Source organism: Porites lutea, chromosome 6, assembly GCF_958299795.1.
Source record: "Porites lutea chromosome 6, jaPorLute2.1, whole genome shotgun sequence".
Taxonomy (NCBI): Eukaryota; Metazoa; Cnidaria; class Anthozoa; order Scleractinia; family Poritidae; genus Porites; species Porites lutea.
The window spans coordinates 11,268,495-11,292,671 of NC_133206.1; the positions used below are offsets into that span (position 1 = coordinate 11,268,495).

The following is a 24,177-nucleotide window of genomic DNA, read 5'->3' on the forward strand; positions in this document are numbered from 1 at the left end:
GTTACGCTCTGGGTAGTAGAAAAAAGGTACTTTAGCAGTGTTGGAAGACGGGTAGGATGGATGCCCCGGTGGTTTTCAAAGGTCTTTTGGCTTTCCTATTCCATGAAAAAAATTACTTTTATCGGTGGCTTACAGAGACACAATGTTTGGAAAAACCATTATCGTTTTTTAACCAAAAAAATAACAATCACAATGACATCAGCTGACCACGTCCCTAACCGCCCCGCGCCGAGGAACATTTGTTAGCGGAGTAGTGTGAGTGTATCGACGCCAAATCATCGCTAACAAACGATGAAGGAATGTAGCCTGGAAGGAGGATTCTATTGACTTTCTGGATCCTTGAATCCGCAGAATGACTGTGCATCAAATTTGAAGGATGCTCAAGTGAAATAAGCTTTGATTTCCAGGCAGGGTCGCCAAGAAGTCACGCTTCACTTCCGAGTTTTTGTCGTCGAGTGGGGTCAAGTCGGGTCTTGGACACAAAAACGGATATTTCGATATTGCCTGAAGCTATTTTATACACAAAATTATGCGGATTTGACATTTAAACAGCATGAGTAACACGGAAGGAAGAAATTATTCCTTGGAGAGGCAACGAAGCAAAACCACCTTCACTCAGGAATCAGCTGTGGCTACTGTGAAATGTGGTTTTCTGTGGAAGACTTCTTTTCATACTGGACGCACATCTTCGAAGAACAGATACTTTGTCTTAACCAGAAGCTCGTTGGATCACTTCCGAAATAACCAAACGGTAGTAATTAAGTTTTTTAGTTTCTGTCTTTGTTTGTGGAAGTTACTGTAAAATGTACAGCTTGATGACCAGCTGGATAGTTATGTATCAGTCTGACTCAATTCATGGTTTGCAACCACGTGACAAGGCGGCCATGTTGGGGGTCAAAACAAAAGAATATTTACTCGAAGAATTTACATGAAAATAGAGTTTAGTTCCCAGAGGAGAGAAATGCTTTTGTTTTGTTCTTGACCACCAACATGGCCGCCGTGACGTCACTTGCAAACCAGCAATTCCAAAACTGCCCATGCCCCCACCCCCCCCCCCCCCCCCCGAAAACATCCGGACATTTGACTTGTTGGAAAGATTTTGCTCAAACTCCCTGGTATATGTTGACAGTTTAGATGGTCAAATGCCCCACCGGCTAGTGCTTCAAAAAGCGTGAAATCCCCCACCTACCGGCAACTATTCAAAATTTACCCATGCATCAAACCATATGCATTTATTCAAAATATGTTAATAACCTACTAAACACTACCAAGATATCTTATGTCTTGAAAAGCTGTTTTTACGGAGGTTTGTTCATTGCAATAAAATTGGTTATTCCAGAAAGCCCACATTTAACGGTCTTTTGCAAAGGTTCTCAAATGCTCCAACAAAACAGTGGATATAGGAGCAATAACCCTAGCCTATGGTCTGGAGAACATTTGGGATCAGGGATCATGTACAGTACTGTACATCGCCTTTGACTTTTTCTCCTCTTTCCTTATTCCCTCTCCCCATGCTCCTTTTCCTTTCTCTCCCCTCTTTTTCCAACTCTGGACACTATGTTTGAAAGAGGTTGCAAGCATCAATACAAAGTTTATTATCATCCAGGAAAAACTGAAAGGAAGTCTACCATTAGCTGCCATAGACACGGTAGAGAGACTTCCTGAAGACAATTGCTCATTTAGAATCACTGGACCATTTAAGCACCCACTGATTTTACAAGCCTGTAGCAAGGAAGAGTGTCAAGAGTGGATAAAGGCAATTGAGAATGGTAAGACCACCCACAAATTTTAGCTTGTGTGGATGTGCAATAGAGAAGAGAAGTATGACATCATGTTACCAAGGTAGCAAAATTTGTGGATCACAACAAATGGGAGCTTAAGCAATGACAATGGGGACAACAATAGCAAAAAAGCAATAGGTTTATATTAGCAAAACAACAACTTTGCATGTGCATCATGCCTTTTTTTAGATTTCTTAACCTTCATTGCATGACTGTGACATGAAACTTCCTAATTCCATGCGCCTCCTTTATGGGCTGGGGGTAGGTGAACACAACACAAAATTCTCTTTTTTCTTTTTTCAACCTTTCGGATTCAACCCCAGAAAATGTCGTCAACATTAATAATATTTGACAAATTAAATGAAATTGAATATGATCGATGAAGTTTTTAACATTGGGAATTCACTTAACTCTTAATGCATATATTATTTTTAAATAGCTTATGATATTATAATATAACAAGAAAGTTAAGGTCTAAGTAAAAGAAATTGGAATCCAAGAGAAAATTTGCAGTATCCTGGTGCTTAAATTTTGTGAAAACATATATTTATGTTAACGGTAAGATATTCCAATAGCTTTAGAATATTGTAGCCCCAATATCTGTTTTTTTTTTAAAGTAATTATTGAACTGCTCACAATGATGACTTTCTTAAAGGAGATACCATGTACAGTCAGTCTTACTGAATTTTACACTCATATTTTTCTTTATACAGACCTTTTAATGGTCATAATAAACAGTATCTATGGATATAGGTCCCTTGGGCCTGGAGTGATTGTCAATTTTGGGTCTTTAAGTGTTAAAACCTTCATTACATTTTAGGAATTCAACAGTGGCGTCTAGATTCAGATTCTGGCACTCCAGGATTTAACAAGAAAGATGAAATTTACAGCTTTCAGAATGTCCCTGGGATTAAGGTATCTTAGTGAAAAGTGTTAGCAGTGATTTTTTGTTTAACAAATAAAGAAGCCTTGACGTTGCTCCGTTCTGTTGTAAAGCATGCAGGAAGCTGCTAGAGTATGAAAAAAGTAGGGGAAACATGAGACGTAGTTGAGTGTTTCTCCTTAATTCTTGAGTGGATGGATTGTACTTCCGGGCCTTTAACTGAGTAGCTAAGCAGCCAATTTTATTTGATTTTTCTCCTTTCTAATCAGGCTCATTTTTTCTAGGGCATACTTGCTTTAAGCAAAGTTAGGTTATTTAGGTTTTACACTTATTTGCTTTGGCACCCACTTCTGGTGAAGATTATTATTTGTCGATCTCTTGAGGGCTATGCTTCAAGTGACATATGACATAAATTATTTGCCTAGAAGTTCAAGTTCTACACCCAATTATAAACATGAGCTCTCTTTAATAAAATCTCAATACTGCGAAATTTGTTGTACAGTATGCTTGCATGCACCCTCATATGAGGTGCGTGTATTTACTGCTGCTATTGTTTCATTCATTTTGATTTTTTGATGGTATCGTTCTTTATCATTCACTATTGTTCATTCCAAAATGTAAATTTCAGACTTAACAGTGTCTGTCTTACCTGACATAGGCTTCGAATGGAAATAAACATCTTTTACCTTCCATCTTCAGTTTGTAAACGGCTGAGTGGTAGCAAATGTGTGAATGTTCAGCTAATGTGTAGGGTGGAAAATGAACCTTACAAAACACTATCTACATCATAAGTTACCCAATGCCTTTATAATTTAACTGCTTAGTAATGCCATATCAGAGATAGGTATAAAAAAATAACAGTAATTTAAAATAAAAAGCATATTGTTCAGGTTTTCACAATTTTTGTCGTCCATGACTGTTTGTGAAGTTGTGAACTCAGCAATCTTGTGACAGAGGATTTTTTCTTGTTTGCTCAAGAATTAAAGTCCTTGAACTCTCAATAAAAGGGCTTTTGTATGTACTTAAATGTTTTAAATCGATCTTCTGGTGAATGATTTATTACACAAAATCTTACAAATTAAAAGTAATATTTGGGAGCTGATACAACACAATGGATGCAACAGAAAAGTATTAGGCTTGTGGTTTCTCAATTAAGCGGATGACTTAATGTTTTCCCTCTCATTTAGTGATTAATACCTGCCTTTTAAGGGATTTTTTAAAAGGCAAGCTTAAAGTGTAACACCTTAGAGTTTCATTTGTTGACTAAAATATGTTGGTCAGATCAATCATGACAGAAATAACAACATGGATGTACTTCTTCAGTTTTCAAAGAACTGACAAAGGAAAATAGAAACTATAATGTCATCTGTTGAAAAAACAACTCATCCTGTCCACAAGAAAGAAGGTTACTGTTTATAATGAACATGTGCTGAACACAGTCTTTACTAACACAATAATCCTAGCAAATCAACCACAACTTTGTCAAACTTTGCTTTCTTGAGTTATTGTTCATTATGTCCTTAAACTCCAATAGTATTAAATGCTGCCAGGATTAAAGCCACTAAAGATCTTGTGATCTTTGGGTGATCAAATACTATTTTATGGTTGACTTTGATTCTATATTTGGCTCAACATTTTTGTGAAAACATTTGGTAAGGCTTTAAATTAAACTAAGATACTAACATTTATTTCTCTTTAGCTTTGATTTTTTGTGCTTGAGTGTTACATAATATACTTATAAGCAAGATCTTGTTCTTTGGATCGGAGTTGTTTTCGTGCTTTTGACTTTAGTGTTTTTGTTATTAAAACAGATGCTCTATCCATCTTTGTGCTGTCCAGTTGGAGATAAAGTGTCGTTCTCAGGTACAGTAGACAACTATTTATAGGTAACTCATTGTTAAGGCTCATTCAGTTCAAGCCATTGGATAATGAAGACCTGGGAGCGTTTTTTCTCACCCTAGATGTTATACTAGTCCATTGCAATGTTAAGCATTTTATCTGGCTGGAGAGAAATAGGAACTACAAAATAAAAAGTTACAAAAGAAAAAGAAAAACAACAACAAAAAAAACCAAGGGTAATTTTGAGACAAGTAAATTAGAAAAAAATAAATAACTTTTGACCCACTAACTGTACCCCTTTTTTCTAAATTTCTCAGCTGCCAGTGAGCTTCATCATGAGTTTCCAATGATAAAGTATGCAAGAGGAGGAAGATCCATCCCACATGAAAGAGTCTTTAAACTTGATAATGACAACTTGGTAAGAAATAAACCATTGATAGACGTTGTTATTATTAATCCACAGCAAGCAAGTGAAGCCACTCCTGTATAGCCTGAGGGGTTGTTTGAATCTTTCTCTTTTTTTTTTCTTTTTAAGGACAATAATCTTTTAATAAATAAATAAAAGTATTATATAGTATTTTTTAAACTTGATTTCAATTTGTTTTTAATGTGATGGCTATGACTCAGTTACATAGAGAGTCTACTTTTTTAAATACAAACAATGTACTTAATAATTATTTCAAACAATAGGAGGTTAGAATCAAAGCAGGTCCCCATATTACATATTACATATTTTCTTGTCAAGTTGCTCTAAGTTTTTACTTAGTAAATTCAACTCTTCTTCTGACGTGGATTTTATGATCTTCAGAAAATTACATCCTCTGAACCAAAACAAATGAAGGATTTGTGAAAGTAATGGCCCTTAACTGAAACTTTAAAAGGTATTTCATGGCTGTCACTTAGGGCCGGCGGGGGTGGGAGATTTCCTCAAACTACCATAAGTATGAACCCCAGCTATTTTCATACAAAACAAAAGGAAATCACAACCAAAAGAATTTCCTTTTTTTGTCTAATACCCTGCCTATTTATTGCACATACCTATATGTGGTAGCAACTGCAAAATAAAAGTTAAGTGACATTCCTTTATTAAAAAAAAACAAAACAACAACAACAACAACTTGCTAAACACAGAATAAACAACCACAGATACTAGTACTAGTTTTCACTTACTCATAACATTATAATAACAACTTGCTCATTTATTAGCATCTAACTGTTTTTTAAACACCTGCCTGCAGCACATTATGTGGAAGAAAAGAGGGAAAGCTCACAGTTTTAATTTCGCCAATACCTGTAAGTTCCTTTTTTAGGAAAGCTGTTGTGGTTTAATTTTATCTTTGGTTCAAAATTATTGTATAAAGAATATTTTATTGAAGAAAGTGAAAGGATAAAATAGAATTGCAACTGTTAACACTCTGTCAACACTGCTACTTATATCAATTTAGATGGCAATGTATGATTACCTTCCCTTTGTCACATCCCGGTTATACACGTATGCTTATGAAACAAACAAGTGGTCACTTTTGATGACATCATAGCAACATTCATACCCAGCTTTCACACATGCTCGACAATTGAGCAGAAAGTACCCAACTTCAAACAGCTGTTTAAACCCCAGGGGGTGGGGGGGGGGGGGAGTACTCATAAAATTTTTGTTTAGGTGTGTGCTGCCCACACAGATGTGAAACAAATTAAAATTGAGACCCCATTTAAGGCCCAAACCTTGAAAATGAGACTTAGTTTAAGAGAAAAAAGAAAACTAAGAATTAATGAAAACACAAAAAACTTCCATGAATCACTGTCCTTATACTTTGAGGTAAAGTTCAGTTTTAACAGATGATTTGTTTCTGGTGTAGCTGGGCATTTACGCACTTGAATTTTAGCTTATAGAATTACCCTACCCTATCTAAGGAGCATAACAGGAACACAGCGGCAAAAATGATACCTTTTAAGAATGGAGACCCACAAAAACCATACCCTATTGGGCAGCTCATACCCTATCCAGCTCTTACACTCACTGTATATGGGAGTACCCCACAGGGTATGGACACATCTGCTGGTCCCAATGGAGGCTCAACTGTAATACTATAATTGCTATTACTGTTGTTATGACTGTTGTTATGCTATTATTATACCACTACATGAGAAATTTCTGCAATTTGATTGGTTTAGAGCAGTGGTATTTCACCTTAATTTGAAATATATACCTACATGTGAAAATTACAAACCTTTTACGGTAGTAGTATAAACAAACAATAGCATGATTTGTACATGATAATTATTTGGAATAAACACCACTTGTGATATTTCAAAATTGTCTCAAATTAACGGCTCATGAAATTACGTATAACAATTTCGAAATTAAAAAAAAATTCGCTCACGGTATTTATGCCAAATATCACTACTAATCATGCTATTATCTATACTAACATTATCATAATCTGACATACATTTAAGTAGCAGTACTAACACTGCATTTTTGTTTTTTTTCTTTGTTGATGTAAAGTATGCCTAGATAGAGTGATTGAGGTACGATGTGGTCAGCAAACCAGAAACTTTTTCAAGTTCCCTTACACTGAGGTTGAAAGCCAGTCATTCTCGCTCATGTTTGAGAAACAGCAAGGTATTATGTTATCATTTAAATACCGTACATTTTACTGTTCAGCATGCATACATTGTAGGTTTATATTTTTTCATATCACAATTTTGATTTAATGTAGCTGTGGTATGCACCAGGGCTGGTAATTGGAAATAGGTTATAGGTAAGATAGGAGAAGTGGGGATTATTACAATGTAAGTCTTCCTTTTTTTAATGTCGTGTAGGTGAGTGGAGTCAGTTATGTTCACTGGATCTAATATGTGACTCATCTGCGGCATTTGAAAAGTGGTCTAGTGCTGTGAGTATACACCGTATGATTATAGTTAACATTTATATATTATATGCATTTATTATATAAAATTTTATCTATTAAATTATAGGTATTTAGTTCATATTTGATAAATTATGTGTGGTTGTATAATCCACACCCTTGTGCAAAAAGCTATTGACTTCATTATTTTGCATGGAAGGTCACTGGAAATTCTTCCACTGTAATCTATCAGATTCTTCTACATACCCTGATTTTGTCAGCTGGGTGAGATGAAAATTGAAAATAATCATGGAATTTTGTCTATTTCCTGATTGTTTCATAAGAAAGAAGCCCTGGCCAGGTGGCCCTTAGTGACAGCCCTGAGTTATACTAATTACACACAACAAATTTCACTTCAGATGAGGGAAATTATTTATGGCCAAGATCAAAGAGTGAACCGCCATAAGTTTGATGGTGTTGATCCAGTTGTTCTGTATCCTTTAGACATTTATTGTTATTGTATATATGCATTGGATCTCAGTCCACAATGAATGTGGTGAGGAGAATGACCTCATCTTTTGACCTCCTTGCTTTTTCATCTCCTTTTATCTTGCTGAATCTTGTATTCATTCACCACGTTGGGCAGTTTAATGTGTGATATATTGTTTTATAAATACTATGTGAGCGAAGATGAATGTGATTTTTAATAAACCAGCTTAATACTAGATTTCAGCTGATCACTTACATATGCGTGTATTATGTTTATCCTCTAACTAATAAAAAGAATCTTTAACAATGCACAAAATAACTATTTTGGGCATTGAAGAAAGCACTTTTTTACTTTTAAACTAACGTACATGTACTTATCAAGATCAGAAATTCTTTATACCAGTCTTGTGCCCAGGCATCTTAATACAAAGGCACACTAATAATAGCGTGAAATAATAATATTAGACCTTGTAGGTTCTATTTGGAGCAATACTTAGGGCGCTTTCCATGTGGCAGAACTGGCCGGCCGGACCAGTCAGTTAGGAAATGAAATGAACTTTTTCCAGAGGGTTCTGCTGAAAAACCATCACCTTTGTGCATGCCATTTAGGATTTGACTGATCCTGGTTGGATAGTTTTGATTAAAAGTGAAATTCTCATTACGACGGGAATGGTCTGGCCGGTCAGTTCTGGCATATGGAAAGCGCCCTTAGTTTGCAGTATACCTTCAATATCTAACCTAGGTACATGTGTTTAAGTGCCTTGCTTGAAAAAAGGGAGCAGAAATATTTCCTTAATAGCCTTTAAAGGTGGTTGAAGCGACATTGGTCAGTGATGTCATCACGGCGGAGTAAAGGAATTTCAGTGGATCAGGCCTTATCATTTGCTCAACACTGCTGCAGTGGAGCTAAGAAGAAACAGCAATTAAGAAATTATATAAAGGTTGTGGTTGAATATTAGACCATTCATCAGTGATCTTTGTCAGTTAAAACCTGCTGATCAGCTTTTCATTTGCTTGAGACTGCGCAATATCTAATTCAGTTTCTTGTTGAGAGGAAAAGCACTGACAGCATAGAATTAATTTAGTGGTACTTAAGTTTGAATTGTGAACGGAGGGAAGATAATAGAAGGCAAAGTGAAAATTATAGTTTTTTGTATTTTTTCTTATTTCTAATTTTTTATGATTCCCAAAATTTGTTTAAAGCTAATCAAATACATATTAAATGTTACAAGCCTGTATTATTAAAGTGTTTTGCTGTTTGTCTGAGAAATTGTTTAGTTGTAACTAACTTTATTATCCGCAATGGCTTTGCAGGATGTTCTTGAGGTGCAGTGTGGAATTATTCAACACAATGAAAATCTCTTGTGGAACTCGTTTCTGATGTTATTCAATAATCTTAATGAACAGCCAAATGTGAGTGTGATAATAAATTTTGAAACTAAAAAGCCAAGTCTGTTTGAACTGGCAGTATTCAGTACATCTCACTGGCTTTCACTTGCAGGTTTTATCCATAGGCTCAAAACTAACCAACACCTAATACAGTTAAATAAACTGTTTCACCACATGAATTAAGTACAGCTTGGTAGCTTTTATTTGGATGATCACTCTTGAGTCTTTCATCCCAGGTTCAACTTTTAGTCAAAAACCCCAAAAATCGCCTTTTGCCGATTTTTTCACCTGATTTTACATTAAATAGCCAGATTGGGTTGTTTTATGCTGAAAAGTGGATTTTTCTCAAAAAGCTTGGTACTTTCCTTAAGTTGACAATTTAAAAATTGTTAATATACTAGTAAATAGTTCCAGTGCTGACAAAATATAACTTTGCTGTCGTCTATTAGTTGCTGAAGATCTTCTTTAAGTATGCAAAGGAGCATCCCAACCTTGGTATGACACCAACTGAGTTTGCAGAGTTTCTTCACAGAGAGCAAGAGGTCAGTCACTGAGCTGTCTACTGTGTGATTGTAGGTGTCCTCATTAGGAAAATTTTGCAGGCTGAGGAGTATAAAAGCAATATTTTATTGCATTGAGATTTAGGGATGAATTTTGTTTGTCTTATTCCCCCAGCCTGGGAATCAAGTTTGAATTTTGATGATTTGCAACTGGCCCATTAGCGTAACGAGGGCTGCTCCATAAACCAGTTTGTTTATTTGTTTATTTGTTTATTTTATTTTACTGAGAAGAATTTGTGCACATGTAGTCTACATTTTTGGGCAAGTTTTCATGCTTGCTACGTGCTTTGGGGAGATCAACTAGCATCAGTGTATTCTGGGATGAATTGTATTTTCCAGAATTTACAGAATACTTCTTCTAAAGACAATAATTATCACATAACACCACAGTATAGCCAGTTCACTCCTCATAAAAGCTGGGGTAGCTGTACTTCATGAGTGATCTGATGTGAAGGAGATTATTTATGTGTTTCTTTCTATGTTGTGTTGTCATTTGTTGCTCTTAGGAGTCACTTAGTTTGCCAGCCTGTGCAAGACTGATGTCTGTCCATGACAACTTTCATATGACGTACAAACAGAGATGTGCAGGAAACGACCCAGTGTCCTTTCGACTGAGCAAGTCTTTTTTGTCATTTCATGGCTTTCTGAGGTGAACATACAGCTGATGAGAAACAAATGAGCAAGCTGACAAAAGCTGTAAAATCTTTGAAACCAAGTACTAATTCACATAAAGTGAAAAGAAAACTTCTGCAGCATTATTTTGACTCTAACATATTATTTAGTTTTAATAGCACCTTCTTGCAAGAGAGACACAAATCACACCACGAGCCACACCCTGTATTCAGCTATGTTTTGTTTGTAGTTGGTGCACTTCTCAGTAGCTTTAATCTTAGTTGACAGATTGGGCTGCTCAATTGGGGTAGTGGTGCATCATGAGGACCATGTTGAACTGAATTTTCAACCCTGAATCTGAACCTGAATCCCTACCACCTACTATTTTCTTTCCAGGAATACCATAATAGTAGCCCAAATAATTTAGCACTCCTGTTCCACACGTGTCTTGTGTTTCATGCTTAGCTACTCAGAGATATTCGCCTCTATCATTAGTCTAAAGTTCATGTTAAAATGAAGCTCATGCTTGTATGTATGTAGCTTTATTGTTGTAGTTCAATATTTTCCTTGGTTTAAATTTTATTCTCTTTTGTTTAAAACGCGTTATCATACATTACCATACCCCAAAACAAAGGAAAATAAAATTTGATCCACAACATAGCCATCTCTCACTTTGCATTAGGGTGTGTCTTATGCTTCATATTTGGCTAATTAATACTTGTTGACTTTTCTCACCACTCGCTACAAATCTCACATTTTTGTGACATGTTTTCCAGTTATCTTCGCAGTAAGGATAATTCTGCTGTCAATCCAGAGCACAACACTGTTTATCAGGTCAGCACATGTCTTTCTATCGTTGTGTCTTTCTCCAAATCGGTTTTTTGCCTCATTCTTTCTTTTTTAAGCAGCAATTTTTGAAAAGTAAGCAACAGGTTTAATTTAATCCGTTCTTAAAGTTGGTTTTTTTAAGTGTCCCTCATCTTCTTTGAATACACTATGTAGACTTCAATGGGATGTGAAACCAGATTCTCTTTTAAATTTTCTAACTACTGAGACTTACATTTTTTTCTTATTTCATCCAAACATTGAAAAATAGCCTCCAACCTTCAAGGCAAGAAGGAAACAGGTCACATTAGTTTAAAGTTAACTAAACTAAGCTTAAATGTCTTCTACCCACGTATTTGCAGGATATGGACCATCCTTTATCAGATTATTTTATCAACTCTTCTCACAACACATATTTGACGGGAAGGCAACTGAAAGGCCATTCCAGCCTTGAAGCTTATGTGAGAGCTCTGCTTCAAGGCTGTCGCTGTATTGAACTTGACTGTTGGGATGGACCAGGTACATTAACAACCCCTAGAATAACAGAAGTTCCTTTTTAGGAGATAGTGGAGCCAGAAAACATCATGAAACACGCAAAAGGACACACAGTGTGGGGGCATTGTCTATCTCCCCGTTCAGTACTGTATTGTGTTTCTCTTACTCCACTTTTACTAACAAAAAGACTACTTGTGATCAACCATTGTGATCAACGGGCCATTATACAGGGACGGTGGAGCTGGGGGGCCGCCTTCCCCCCCCCCCCCCACCACCACCACCTTTACCGAAAAAATAAAGCCTTGCTAAAAGGAGAGTCAATTCAGTCACTAATCAACACCCCCATCCCAACTCAACTGGTAAAAATGTAAAAATGTTCCCCCGTTCCAGTTTAAACATGGTCAACTTCATGTGACATTTGCAGTTTTACTTTCATTCTGTAATGCTGAAAGAAAACCACCCAAAATCCCTCTTGAACTTGTTTAAGTGGGGGCTTATAGCCAGTCCATTTAAATAATGAAGGTGCGGACCTGACGTTATGTTGTATTGAAACTTATCAAGCGAAGAAAGAAATCTGGTCACTCTGTTGGTTCTTCACAGTTTCACTGTTTACTGGCGGATCCCAGACCACCCTGATAAAATACTTCTCTTTCTTAGGCGTCAAGAATGTCGGAAGTGTATCGAAAATTTGGGCCCAAAATAATGGAATTTAAGGTCGCGGAAATTAGCGCTTCACTTAATTAACGGCACGGAAACTAACGTTAACAAATATTAACGCTACTTCAACTGACGCGAATTATTGAAATTGGCATTAAATTCATGTAGCTTTAATTTCCTATAATAAGGTAGGAAGTAGAGCACTTCACGAGCGTGTGCAGCGTAAAGCAACGCAAAGGCGTGACCTTAACAGGCCCCTGCGATGCTATACAACCACGCTTGTTAATCACAACAGAAGTTGCATTTTTCTTTTCAGATGAACCTGTCATTACTCATGGACTCACATTAACTTCCAAAGTCAGATTCAGAGATGTGGTTCAAGTTATAAGAGTAAGAAATACATAAATCAAAACCTCATTGTTGTAACAGGGCCCCAAAGACAAAATATATGATTGATCGAAAAGTTTTGGAAATACAGTAGAAACCCGGTAACACGAACTCTGAAGGGAAACGAAAAACAGTTCGAGTTAGCGGGGAATGCGAGTTAACCAGTTCGAGTTATCGGCGTTCTACTGTAACTTTCTTCGATATTCCCCACCGAAAGCGTACATTTAAGCCCTTCATGTAAGGCGACTTATGGTTAAAAAAAAAGAGAAAGCAAACCATCTGTCCTTTACGTGCCACTTATCTTATTCCAAATTGGGGACAAGATGGCGAACAAACGCAGGCGCACTCATTTGTCACTTTTTAGCTGTACAATCGTTTTTGCCAACAGTATATCGCATCGTGACTCTTGTACATGTATTCCGATTTGTATGGTAACTTAAGAGAGTGATATCGTGTCCTTATATCATAATTCGTATATTATCTTAAGAAAATGTATAATTACAGCCCTAGAATTAGCACTATACACCGGTCGTGGCCTCTGGGTCGTGGCTTAGTAAAGAACTTGTTTTGGTCTTACAAGTCACTTCAACGTACAATTTCCTAGCTTTTTGCCTGGAACTGGACAATATGTTAACAGTGGCCAAGTGTCACAAAACAAGGAACACTAATCAGAGGTTGCCAATGAATATGTTTGCTTATTTTCTAGGAATATGCTTTTGAGGCATCCGAATTTCCCTTGATTTTGTCGCTGGAGAACCACTGCAACAAGGAACAACAAGTAAGTCTCCGTTCAACATTATTGCAAGTATTTATAAAACTCATTTGTTTGGTGAGCTCCAAGACCGTTCCTCTCCAAAAACTATGGTGGCATACAGCACGCAGCGATATAAATGGGATGTCCAACAAGATGTGCTTGTCTTATTTTGAATATGTCCTCCACTTTCAGGCTATAATGGCGGACATTTTTGTAACAGAGCTTGGTGATATGTTGGCTACAACTAACCTCTGTGACGAGCTAGGTGTGAATACCCTTCCTTCTCCTAACGATCTGAAGCGTAAAATTTTGCTCAAAGGCAAAATTAAAACCAAGAAAAAGGTATAAGTAACATTCGTTTTCTTAAAAACGGCTCATATTTGAAGTAATCAATGGCTATTGCTTTTATTAGTGTTTTAAAATACTGTAAAAACCGGTGAGTAAGAACCTGTTTTGTAAGAACCTTAGGCTGAGATTGCCAGTTAGGTCCCCTCTTTACAAGAACCTGTTTAGCCTAAAATCTGAAACAGGCTCTTGTTGTTTAAAATCTATTAAAAAGTTATGTACACTTGGCCAAATAAGATAAGTCAACTTTCAGGACCCTCTTCGGAGACATAGGTGCCTTATCCCCTTCAACTGCAATGTAATGGTATGTAGATTTTACATGAGGAATAAGCTGAATTTCACTAAATACTCTTAGCTACAATTTTTTTTCTTAATAAAAGAAGATCCTATATAAAACCTAAATATGTGTTCAGCACCATTTATGTAAGAACCTGTTTAGGCTAATTTGGAAAAATGCAGGTTCTTACTCGCAGGCTTTTACTCTATTGGTATGCTAAAAGTGATCACGCTATTTTAGGCAATTTCAGCTCTTACGTCTGAAAGATCACTGTATTGACTTAAATATCAAAATAGATGTTCCAAACTGTAGAACACAGATGAAGTACAAAAGAGCCAAAAAGAAGAACGGCCGAATGAGCGAACGTGAAGAAGATTCAAAGGAATTTGCGTTTAGTTAATGTTGAATAAGGGAAAGAATCTTGTTTTATAATTTGTTTTAGACTGCGCATGTATTTCTTCCTTAAGTGTTAACCCTTCGCTTTTTTCCACCACAGCATAAAATTTCAACTTCTATCTGGCCCGGAGTGAATGTCAGTCCTATTATTTCTGTAAGTGCTATCGTTTTAGTAAAAAAATTCTTGAACTGTGATGCTACTTGTAAGGAATTCGATACCTGTAATTTGATTTGTCTTGGCGAAATTCCATTGGTTTTTGTGGAATGAAGTGACTCATGGCTGATGAGGTCTTTGTCACAGTATCTGTGTCAGTAGACTGTATTTTGCTGTGCCGTGTCCTTGGTTTTCCAGCAGTTGATTGAAAACTGCTCCAAAATTCAGTCGCAGCCAAGCCAAAAAGTGATGTCTGTCCCAGAGTGCCCTTGGAAAAACCATAACACTTTTGTAGTGACACACAATAACGAAGAGGACCCTTCAGATAATGCACTGTGCAGTTTGTTTATATAGGGTACACTGTGCACGTCGACTGTCCATCCCCTCCTTGTAAGCAACATTTTAAATGTCACGCTCGAGGCTCGAGGTTTAAACCCTGTTCTATTAATATCCCGTTTTATGTATTTATTTATTTCTGCTTTTCAACAAAACGTTTTACTTCTTTATGTAAGTTAAACACATGTCATTTTGTATCAGTTAGCAAATTTTACGTCGTAGTCGTGTGATAATGGCAAAGAAATTTCTTGTCTACTTATTTTATATTTTCTGCTGTATTTTTACATTCGTGTTGCAAATAAATAAAGGAAAAATTCATAAAACGTGTGCTGCTGATGCAGAATTATTGTTTTCCTTATTATCCTTTTTCTTTTCGGCGTTCTCGTTTTCGTCGTCGTCGTGTTTGCTTAATTTTCGGCGAGTTAAACAGGCCCTGCCTTTGGGTTTATTTAACCTTTATTAATTGACTTCACGAAATATTGACTTGTTCTTTTTTTCGTACAGAACATTTCCACAAGAGTGAAAAAAACAAGTAGGGGCGTGCTTATGTCCAGTCAGGTGAGTTTTAAGACCCTTGCAAACGGACGCATCATCGTTGGCCAACAACTCTCAACACTGTTGAATGTTACATGTTGCGTCCGTTTGCACACCCTGTTGCATGTTGTTGGATGTTGTTGCGCAAAGTTTGAAACCGGTCTAACTTTTCAGCCATGCAACAACTCCCAACAATTCTTTTGTTCCGTGATCGCCGAAGCGTAGCGCAACAATGTTGGATCCGTTTGGACACCCTGTTGCATGTTGTTGCGTCTTGTTGGGAGTTGTTGCACAGAGTTTGAAACCGGTCAAACTTTTGAGCCGGCAACTCCGAACATTTGTTCCGTGATCGCCGAAGCATAGCGCAACAATGTTGGATCCGTTTGCACAGCTCTTCCAATATTGTTAGGGCCACGCACGCGCATTACACATGGTCTCGAAAGTCTTATGGGTTGTATCCTTCCCACGATGCACTGCAGGTCCAAACATTGTTGGAAGTTGTTACATGCGTTTGCACGTAGCTTTAAGGTGATGTTAAACGAGACGATTCGCAACGACGATTTTTAGCGCAACACAGCGTTGCAACATTGTTGCGACATTGTTTCGAATGGTTGCAACATCGTTCCAACATTGCAGCGCTGTGTTGCGCTAAAAATCGTCGTTGCGAATCGATTACCTTTAATCGATGTAGGTTTGCTCTTAAGTGCAACTGTTGTTTTCGTATGTATTTACTAGTTCATGAAAGTGAAAATCAAACACACCTATTGGTAAAAATGTTTTCGTTTCGTCATCAAATGACATATTTCATGTTTGTTCCTCTTAACTGTATTATTTTGAAGTCCCATGTTCCGTTCCAGGTATTTTATCATGGTGTGACATTGTGAAGGACACCCACGAGCAACATACCGCATCACGACAGTCACTTCTTTCGTGTTTCGCCCGAATCAGAAAAAACATTTTTTTTCTTTAAAAAATAATAAAAGCAAGTATTGACTTTCGAAAGTAGTTCATGCAGAGGTATCGCGTGATAGCTTAGTTACCTTCTGCTTCTTTCCTCTGTTTTGTTTTTGTTACTCTTTGACATTCTTTAATTAGTCACTCACATGGGTAGTGACGTACAGGAAGCGTTTGAAATGTCTTGGTAACACACTGAAATCTTTCTTTTTTTTGCCGCAGTCTGAAGCAGTTTTTACTAGATCAGAATCAGCGAATTCTCTCAGTTCAGGTCGGGTGCGATCATTAACAAATGCAACGATTGCGACAGTGGTAAGACATTATTAACTGTGTTAATAACCAAGTCGTGTATGTAATTGTTTTATGGCTGGAATTTTTTTCCCAACATCGAGCGCTGTCATTGGTTACTTCAAGGTCACATGACATCTAACAATAAACTGTTTCCCGCCAAAAGCTTGTAAGTGAGTAACTTTGCAAAATTTCTGACGTCAGAGTGTATCGGTGCACTGGTTTTCGCTAATGATGGCCGCTCGGTGAGATTTACTTTCATAAATTGGTACACGTGGAAGGGTTTTCTTCGAGGGCTATTTAAGTTTTCCCCCGGGACCAATCACAAAAAAGAGTTCAATATATAACAAATAAACATGTTACGTTCATAAGAAAAAATCTCTGCGTCTCTGACGGTAGTCGAATCATTGACCCTGAGGAAACCATTCTGATGTCAGTAAATTTGTTGTCAGTTGTGTGTCATTTACTACTAGGTTTGTGTGTCACGTGCTCTGTTTACTACAGAAAAGAAAGGTTTGGATTCACTGAAACTATGCAACTGTGGGGGGACGGGTGGTAACTTTGCCGGACAAAGTAGCAGCCTCGCAATTCTCTGAAAAGCAACTGAACACATTTCTTCATAAGAAAACTCTTAATGACAATTTAACGTTAAGTGCTTTTGAATAGCTCCATGTGAAGTTCTTAATGTTGTTGGGGTTGTTGTTGTCGTTATTATTATTCTGATTATTATTATTATTGTTGTTGTATGCAAGGCCGCTTGTGTACTTATTTTGGTTTCACGTTCGATTCATAATAGGGCTCAACAAGCGAAGATCAGTACAGTATAGTAAGTACCTTGCACTGCTGTTATCCTCATGCATGTGGTAAAGTTTATTCGAGGGTGGCAATAGTTCATGATATTCATTACAGAGCGAAGAGGAGCTCTGTTTGATTTTGATTCCAATTTAATCGAGCTGTGACGTAGTCTAGAAAATTACTCCAAATTTTTAGTAAATGAAAATAGCTCTGCGAAATTATGAAATTGTTTCTTTCGTAATGTGTTGTACATAATGCTGATTACATCGTCGTTAGTGATTTGGACTGTGTTTTTGTAGATCCCGTTGGAAGATTCCATGGGCAAACTAATTGTATATTGTCGTGCAGTGCCTTACAAAAAGCATGAAATCTCAGGTGACTGCTGTGAAATGTACTCTTTCAATGACGGCTTTGCGCAAGATTTCATCACAGGTCATCCTCGAGGTACAGTGTAAATTTATAGACCACTTTACAAGGGCCATTTAAGATGTTTTCTTTTTTGATATAAGATTTTTTCTTTTCAAAAACAGACGTTTGAACGTAAGAATGTGGCCTCTGTGGAGACATGCAAAGTAATTTTTGAAGGTTATTTTTCCTGCGCGCAACAACTTAATGAAAATTTTTAGCTACCAAGTTTTTCAAATGCGTGTTGGTTATGTTTAAAGAAGAACAACTTCATGCCAAATGCGGGGTGAGATTAAAGAACTTCTATTTATTAAAGTTACTGTGTATTTGCCGTTAAAAGTAAAAAGTATAAAAGTAGAGTTCTGAAGCTTATCTGCTGAAGTTAGGGAAAAATCTGTCGTTGGATTTCGAAGTTATTTACATTTTTTATAAAAATGCGGTTTGAAATACATGCCGATATCTCAAAAAAATTATACCTACAAGAAAATACAAAACATTTTCTTTAAGTTCCATCATTCTTTTTTAAGGATACCAAAAATCATAAAAATTGGTTAAATCGTTCCTGCTGAAAAACGAGATTAAAAAACATAACCAACAAACATATAAATCGGTTCGCGCCACCTTAACTACAATACTCGTCAGATTAGTTGGGACAGTAGTGGTCAGTATTTTCTGCCCTCTCAATGTTGGTTTTTTCGAGTTGGCATGTCAGAAGCAAAAAAATCAACACTGGGAGGGTGGAACACAACTTTTTGTCGGAATATGGGTTCAGCACGGAGGTGTCCCAACTTCATAAACCAGAAACGCAAGCACAGTGAGATACGCATGCGGATTTGAGTATCACAAGATAGAGAAAGTAATCGGATGTATTGGAAAATGAACCACCTCAACGCAACATAAACGCAAGGTTCAACCCATGAAACGGACGATTTCCATTTTATTACTCTCTATATTGCGCATGCGCTTTCTTTGTGGGCGAGCACTGTTGAGTTCGTTGTTGATTTTCTCCTTTGCTCCGAGAGGATTTTTCTCTGGTACTCCGGTTTTGCCCTCCCCTCAAAAACCGACATTCAACCAGGAATACGGTAGACGAAGAACTACTAAGTGGATGTACTACTGCCGGCTTTCCCTTTTCTCGATAGATATTTTGTCGTTGGCTAATAAGCACATTGTGAGAACATACCCGAAAGGATCAAGAGTCGATTCATCAAACTATAACCCGCAGGTTATGTGGAATGCCGGACTTCAAATGGTGGCCATCAACTTTCAGAAGCCAGGTACTATATATTTCATGTGGTGTTCAAGTGACATTTTTTCATAAAGTGTTTCTTTTGTCATCGCTCGATCGACCAATTTTTGGGAAAAATGAAGAAAAGAGAACAATTTTCTTAAATTAATCCAAGAGCAAGACATCCTTTTCTTCTATTAAATCAAACGTAGTTTCCATCCATAAACGTTTGTATAACTGTATTTCAGTTAAGACGGGTTCGTGCGGGAAAACGTAAACAACACATCCTGCCATCTTTTTCTCATTTTTTCACATACTCTACTCTAACGATTTGAAGAGTGTGGTCCTGACGCTAGTTATAACTTTATTTTACGTGACCAACCAAGCCACTTAAACGAAACGGAGGCTGGTACAGAACGAGTGGCCTAACCGGTTTCTTCCATTGGATTTTTTCTTCTTTGTGCCAGACTGTGGCGTGCATCTCAATCAAGGAAAGTTCAGGAAGAACGGTGGATGTGGTTACATTTTAAAGCCGGATTCTTTGAGAAACAGGGGTAAGTAAGGGAAAAGCAACAGGAAGTGAAGTCACCAAGAGCAGGAACTCGTGCATTGCTTATACAATAGCCCATGTTCGATATATTAAAATTCTAAGATGACTCTGAGGCTTTCTGGTCATTTTTCTATAATTGACTTGGTTTTCTTTGTGCTCAAGTCACTCCTGGGTATTGCGAGACAATGGAGTCGTAAAAAATTTGCAATTTTCTACGTAAAGCGTCAGAGTCATGTTAGAATTTTAATATATCGAAAGTGGACTATTCTCAGGTTTCCAGGTCCCCAACCACGCGGATATGAAATAACGGTTGACTCTTGTTCAATTTAGATCCCTTCCCACATAAGAGTGTTAAATTTACTAAGCTCAGTCTACGCGCATTGTGATTGGCAATCCTTGTACTTAATTCTCTTCTTCTGCATGGCATCCTTTCCTGATCTTTTGTTATTCTTGCATTTCTTGACAGACAAGTCTAATTATTACCCAATGATTAAGGAAAGTCCGAAAGGTGGCAAGTCGTGTTACTTCACAATAGAGGTAAACGCCCCAGTCTGTAAATAAGACGGAGAATGGTAGTCAAGTGGTCGGTAGAAAGGATACGATCCTTGTTAGCGTTTTTTTCAACTGAAGTTTTCCATATTTTTAACAATTAACTTTACGATGTACTTGTGTTTAGCTGGATTAATTGCGCGCTTTAATGTCAGGTCTTGTCGGGACAGTATTTACATGGCGAAGAAGATTCCCAGCTTCCAATACGTGTTGATGTGGAGACAGTTGGTGTCCCAGAAGACTGTGGTATACTAAGCACCGAGGTTAGACAACTTTCTGTTAAGGTTAACTGACTGAGAATAATGGGTCAAAGAGGAAATGTTAGGGCGTTGACCGGGATATGTGAATTTCACTTTTAAGTTATTATCAGAGGTTTTAATTTAACTGTAGTCTAATTTCTGGAACGTCGGCACATTTTAATCGGCTGCCTCAAAGCAAACATTGCAGAATATTGTAATGGCGACACACCAAGAGAGCATAATTTCCTAGTATTCTTCCTTGACAACACAGAATAAAAGTTTGCGGACCTCTCCGAAAACCAGCTTCCGATTAACTTTAAGCGTTTAATTGGTCCAAAAATAACTTTGGTGACATTACATATCCAAAGGGCTAGACTGGGTGTGTCCCTCTTTGTTCCATTATTCTCTCTTGGGTTGACCTAACTGAAACAAACATAACGGCAAGACAGGCTATAAACTGTTCTGTGGAAAGTTTGATACCTCACTATCCAGTTGTTATAGTTATGTGCTGTGTTTCAGCTTTTTCCTCAATTTAAATGTTATTTTTCTTTGGTATTGCGTATGGTGATTTATTATATAAACACCAATGAAATACCAGGTGAGCTTTCGCGCGAAAACTTGATAGCATCACATGTGAAACTTCACATGTGAAAATATCACCTATGGCTACATAATAAATCGCGCCTTTCACACCCAAAAAACTATTAAACTGAAATGGTTTGGTATTTCCGCATTGGTGTTTATATTTTGTTGAAAAAATATTTCACTCGTTCGCTGCGCTCACTCGTGAAATATTTTTCAACACGAGAAGAGAAATTTCGTATCTCCAAGCGGCCATGTAATATCCTCTATGTACGATAAAAGGGCCTTTTGTAACTGGCAAAATTTCAGGTCACGTGATCAACTTTCTGTAAGCACGGAAACAATTCTTTTTGGAAAAATTGATTTCAGCAACAGCTGAAAGAGCATATAAAAATTAGGTAACTTGTCAATTTTCAACCGTATATCTCAAAAGTAGCGATTGCAACGGACTCCGAAAGTTATACGGATTTGCATGGGAAAAGCAGCTCTTGCCACCCAGTCACGGTTGAGTAGTTTTCCATTCAGATGCCTGTAAGTGTCGAAATTTTTAAACTGTCGTAAAATCTTTCCCTTGCGCATTACAGGGCTCGCATTTTTTGCTATAAACAGGAAATTTGAAGACGAGATGAAAACGGTTGCGTAGGAGGTTAAGTTGCGATTACCATTTTCTTCATTCAAGTTATTTTACGACTTCCCCCACTTCTACACATCCTCTCTTGCGTTGGATCAATATTTTCAAATAAAATGGTACGATATATCAAACAATGCGCATCATTTAAATCGAATCTAAATTCAAATTTTGATTTGTAGTTTCTTTTCTTTTACAGCCCACTATGGACAAACTGAATCCGCAGTTTCATAATGCCAAGCACCTCTTTAAAATCATTATGCCAGAGCTAGTAAGTGTGTTATATTTGACTGATTTGATAAATCAACACAGTTTATTCATTGTCCTGTACGTAGGTTATTGCGTTTAATTGATTTCAGTCTTGTAATCGGCATGGCCGGGGGCCCGGGGGGGCGGTTACTGCCATATATGGGCTCTACACTGGTATAGGCTAATGGTTCCAGGGTCCCAGCGGCACATCCCCACCCAAAAATTCCTAAAGTACCCCCCGGGGCCAGGGGATAACAACCAAGAGAACACAGCACTGGAACGAGCCCTTTCTTTAGTTTATTAATTACTAATTGTTTTTCTTTTAAATTTCAGTGCCTTGTTTACTTCAAAGTTCAATTGTTAAGCAGCAATAAAAGTAGGATACTAAGGCTGCTTTTTCAAGAAGTTATCTCTTTGGACAGCCTTAGATCAGGTAAGGATAATGATTGACTGTTATAATTGACAGCCATGGAGTGGCCAATCATAGCCAAATCATGGAAATAAATAAATAAATCAGATCCAGTCAAACAAAAAACAACAACAACAAACCCGAAAACGCGTGTTAACGACGTCTTGTGCTTGGCAGGAAAACGTTGCGTCAGTTTGAATCTTGACGTCGCAACTACGGAAATATTTCCGCAGTTGCATGGCGTCGGTTCTAAGTATTTGCGTCGAGAAATATGTGCCACTGTGGTTTGATAAGAATTATCGGCCCTCGCGAATTTACAGCATTTACAGCATTTTTTTTCGTCCACAAAAAGAAACGAGAGAAACCTTTGAAATTCTAGTTTGATTCTCAGAAATAGTCTCTGTTTAGATTTTTATTTGTTTTCACTCAGTTTTGATTTATTTATCAGGAATCCGCTACATCCGTCTTCGAAGCCTGACTGGTGTTGAGATTCCTCACAGTGGTTTGTTTGTTCGTATGAAGCTTCAGGATTTTCAACCCGCCACTTTTGAAGTCAAGGGTACCTCACGAGAAAGGCTTCTGACATTTTAGACTGATTTTTACTGAATTTTATTTTTTTCAAACTTACCTTGAACTCGCTTGACTCACAGATTTTCAGCTCAGTGAAGTCATTCAGTGAAGTCAGTCAGTCCTCTCACATTGAACATTGAAATCAATGTTTCAATTTGGCTCATTACCTCCTGGGCTATTTAACCAGTAAAAATACGTGCGACTGAGGTGGGATTAAGTTAGGCTCAGTTAATTGTGATCTGCCAGGATCTGCCTTTATATCGCCTCATGTAAAGTACTTCGGATTCCAGAATTCTAATCCGGGAAATTTTTGCTTGTGGAATCCGCAATCCTGGGCTTTGGAATCCGTAATTTAGCTCAGGGAATCCCGAATCCCGCTTACGATTCGAATCCGGAATCCAAATTCCACTGAGAACGAATCCGCAATCCAGTACTTGGGATCCGGAATCCAAAGCGTGAAATGCAGAATCCAAGACTGTCTTGGATCAACTTACATGGGTCCGCGATCAATATGTTAAGTTTTAAAAAAAGACCTGCGAGCGGAATAGCTTGTTACAGTTTAATCGAACATAACAGACAGTGTTCATATGGTCCAAAACCATTCTTAAGGGTAATTATGGGGAAAACCTTTTTACTTTTTAAATGGAACTGCGATTTTTTGTTTAATTTGACTTGCTCGAAAAAGTTGTGAAAGGTGCCTTTCCTTTGTATTGGACTTTGTGTTTATTTCTTTTTTGCGAGGTAATGGGAAAGGTAAATAACTTATATTAGATTTTAGTGAAACATTAATAACTCTTATTTTATTCAGATTGAAGTGGTTTACATGAACAAAGGATGATGATATATCTTTGTCATTTTTTTAACGGTTATCATGATATAAAAAGTACCATATCTCTATTTTCTTCCATATCGGTCGTTTTTAACTTCGTTTTACATGTCTTTCGACATTTTTCGATATGCATGCGTGCGTACTTAAGTTTCCTCAAGACAAACATGTGCAATTTTTTTGGGGGATCACACCTCTGTATCTTAAAATTACCAATCAAAACCTTTCGCTTGATTGTAATATAATTCTGAGGAAACTGTTTTTAAATCATTGTTCGTCAAAGTGTATCATACGTGCATCTCAAGGATCTGTTGACTTAAATACATATCTTTATCAAAAGGAA

General features: G+C 37.2%; 1 protein-coding gene across 1 annotated transcript; it reads left to right on the top strand.

The window, feature by feature from the left end:
• The first annotated feature begins 86 nt into the window (after window positions 1-86).
• On the top strand, window positions 87-24,177 carry LOC140941246 (1-phosphatidylinositol 4,5-bisphosphate phosphodiesterase zeta-1-like). The gene is made up of 30 exons (XM_073390228.1): window positions 87-751; window positions 1,607-1,769; window positions 2,602-2,696; window positions 4,476-4,527; window positions 4,821-4,921; window positions 5,742-5,796; window positions 7,010-7,126; window positions 7,327-7,400; window positions 7,772-7,845; window positions 8,650-8,782; window positions 9,156-9,254; window positions 9,680-9,772; window positions 10,297-10,439; window positions 11,179-11,236; window positions 11,590-11,746; window positions 12,696-12,769; window positions 13,473-13,544; window positions 13,713-13,862; window positions 14,639-14,692; window positions 15,533-15,586; window positions 16,739-16,825; window positions 17,601-17,630; window positions 17,899-18,043; window positions 19,147-19,281; window positions 19,700-19,786; window positions 20,249-20,319; window positions 20,487-20,594; window positions 21,980-22,051; window positions 22,363-22,462; window positions 22,887-24,177. The coding sequence occupies exons 1-30, from the start codon at window positions 554-556 to the stop codon at window positions 23,027-23,029; spliced, it is 2,994 nt and encodes a 997-aa protein (XP_073246329.1). The 5' UTR covers window positions 87-553; the 3' UTR covers window positions 23,030-24,177.

Bases quoted from the DNA above. Each gene is read 5' to 3' on its own strand.
- LOC140941246 (XM_073390228.1), top strand. From the start codon at position 554: ATGAGTAACACGGAAGGAAGAAATTATTCCTTGGAGAGGCAACGAAGC. The intron at 9,773-10,296 runs GTCAGTCACTGA...TGTTGCTCTTAG, and splicing joins TTCTTCACAGAGAGCAAGAG to GAGTCACTTAGTTTGCCAGC. The intron at 16,826-17,600 runs GTGGTAAGACAT...GATTCATAATAG, and splicing joins CAAATGCAACGATTGCGACA to GGCTCAACAAGCGAAGATCA.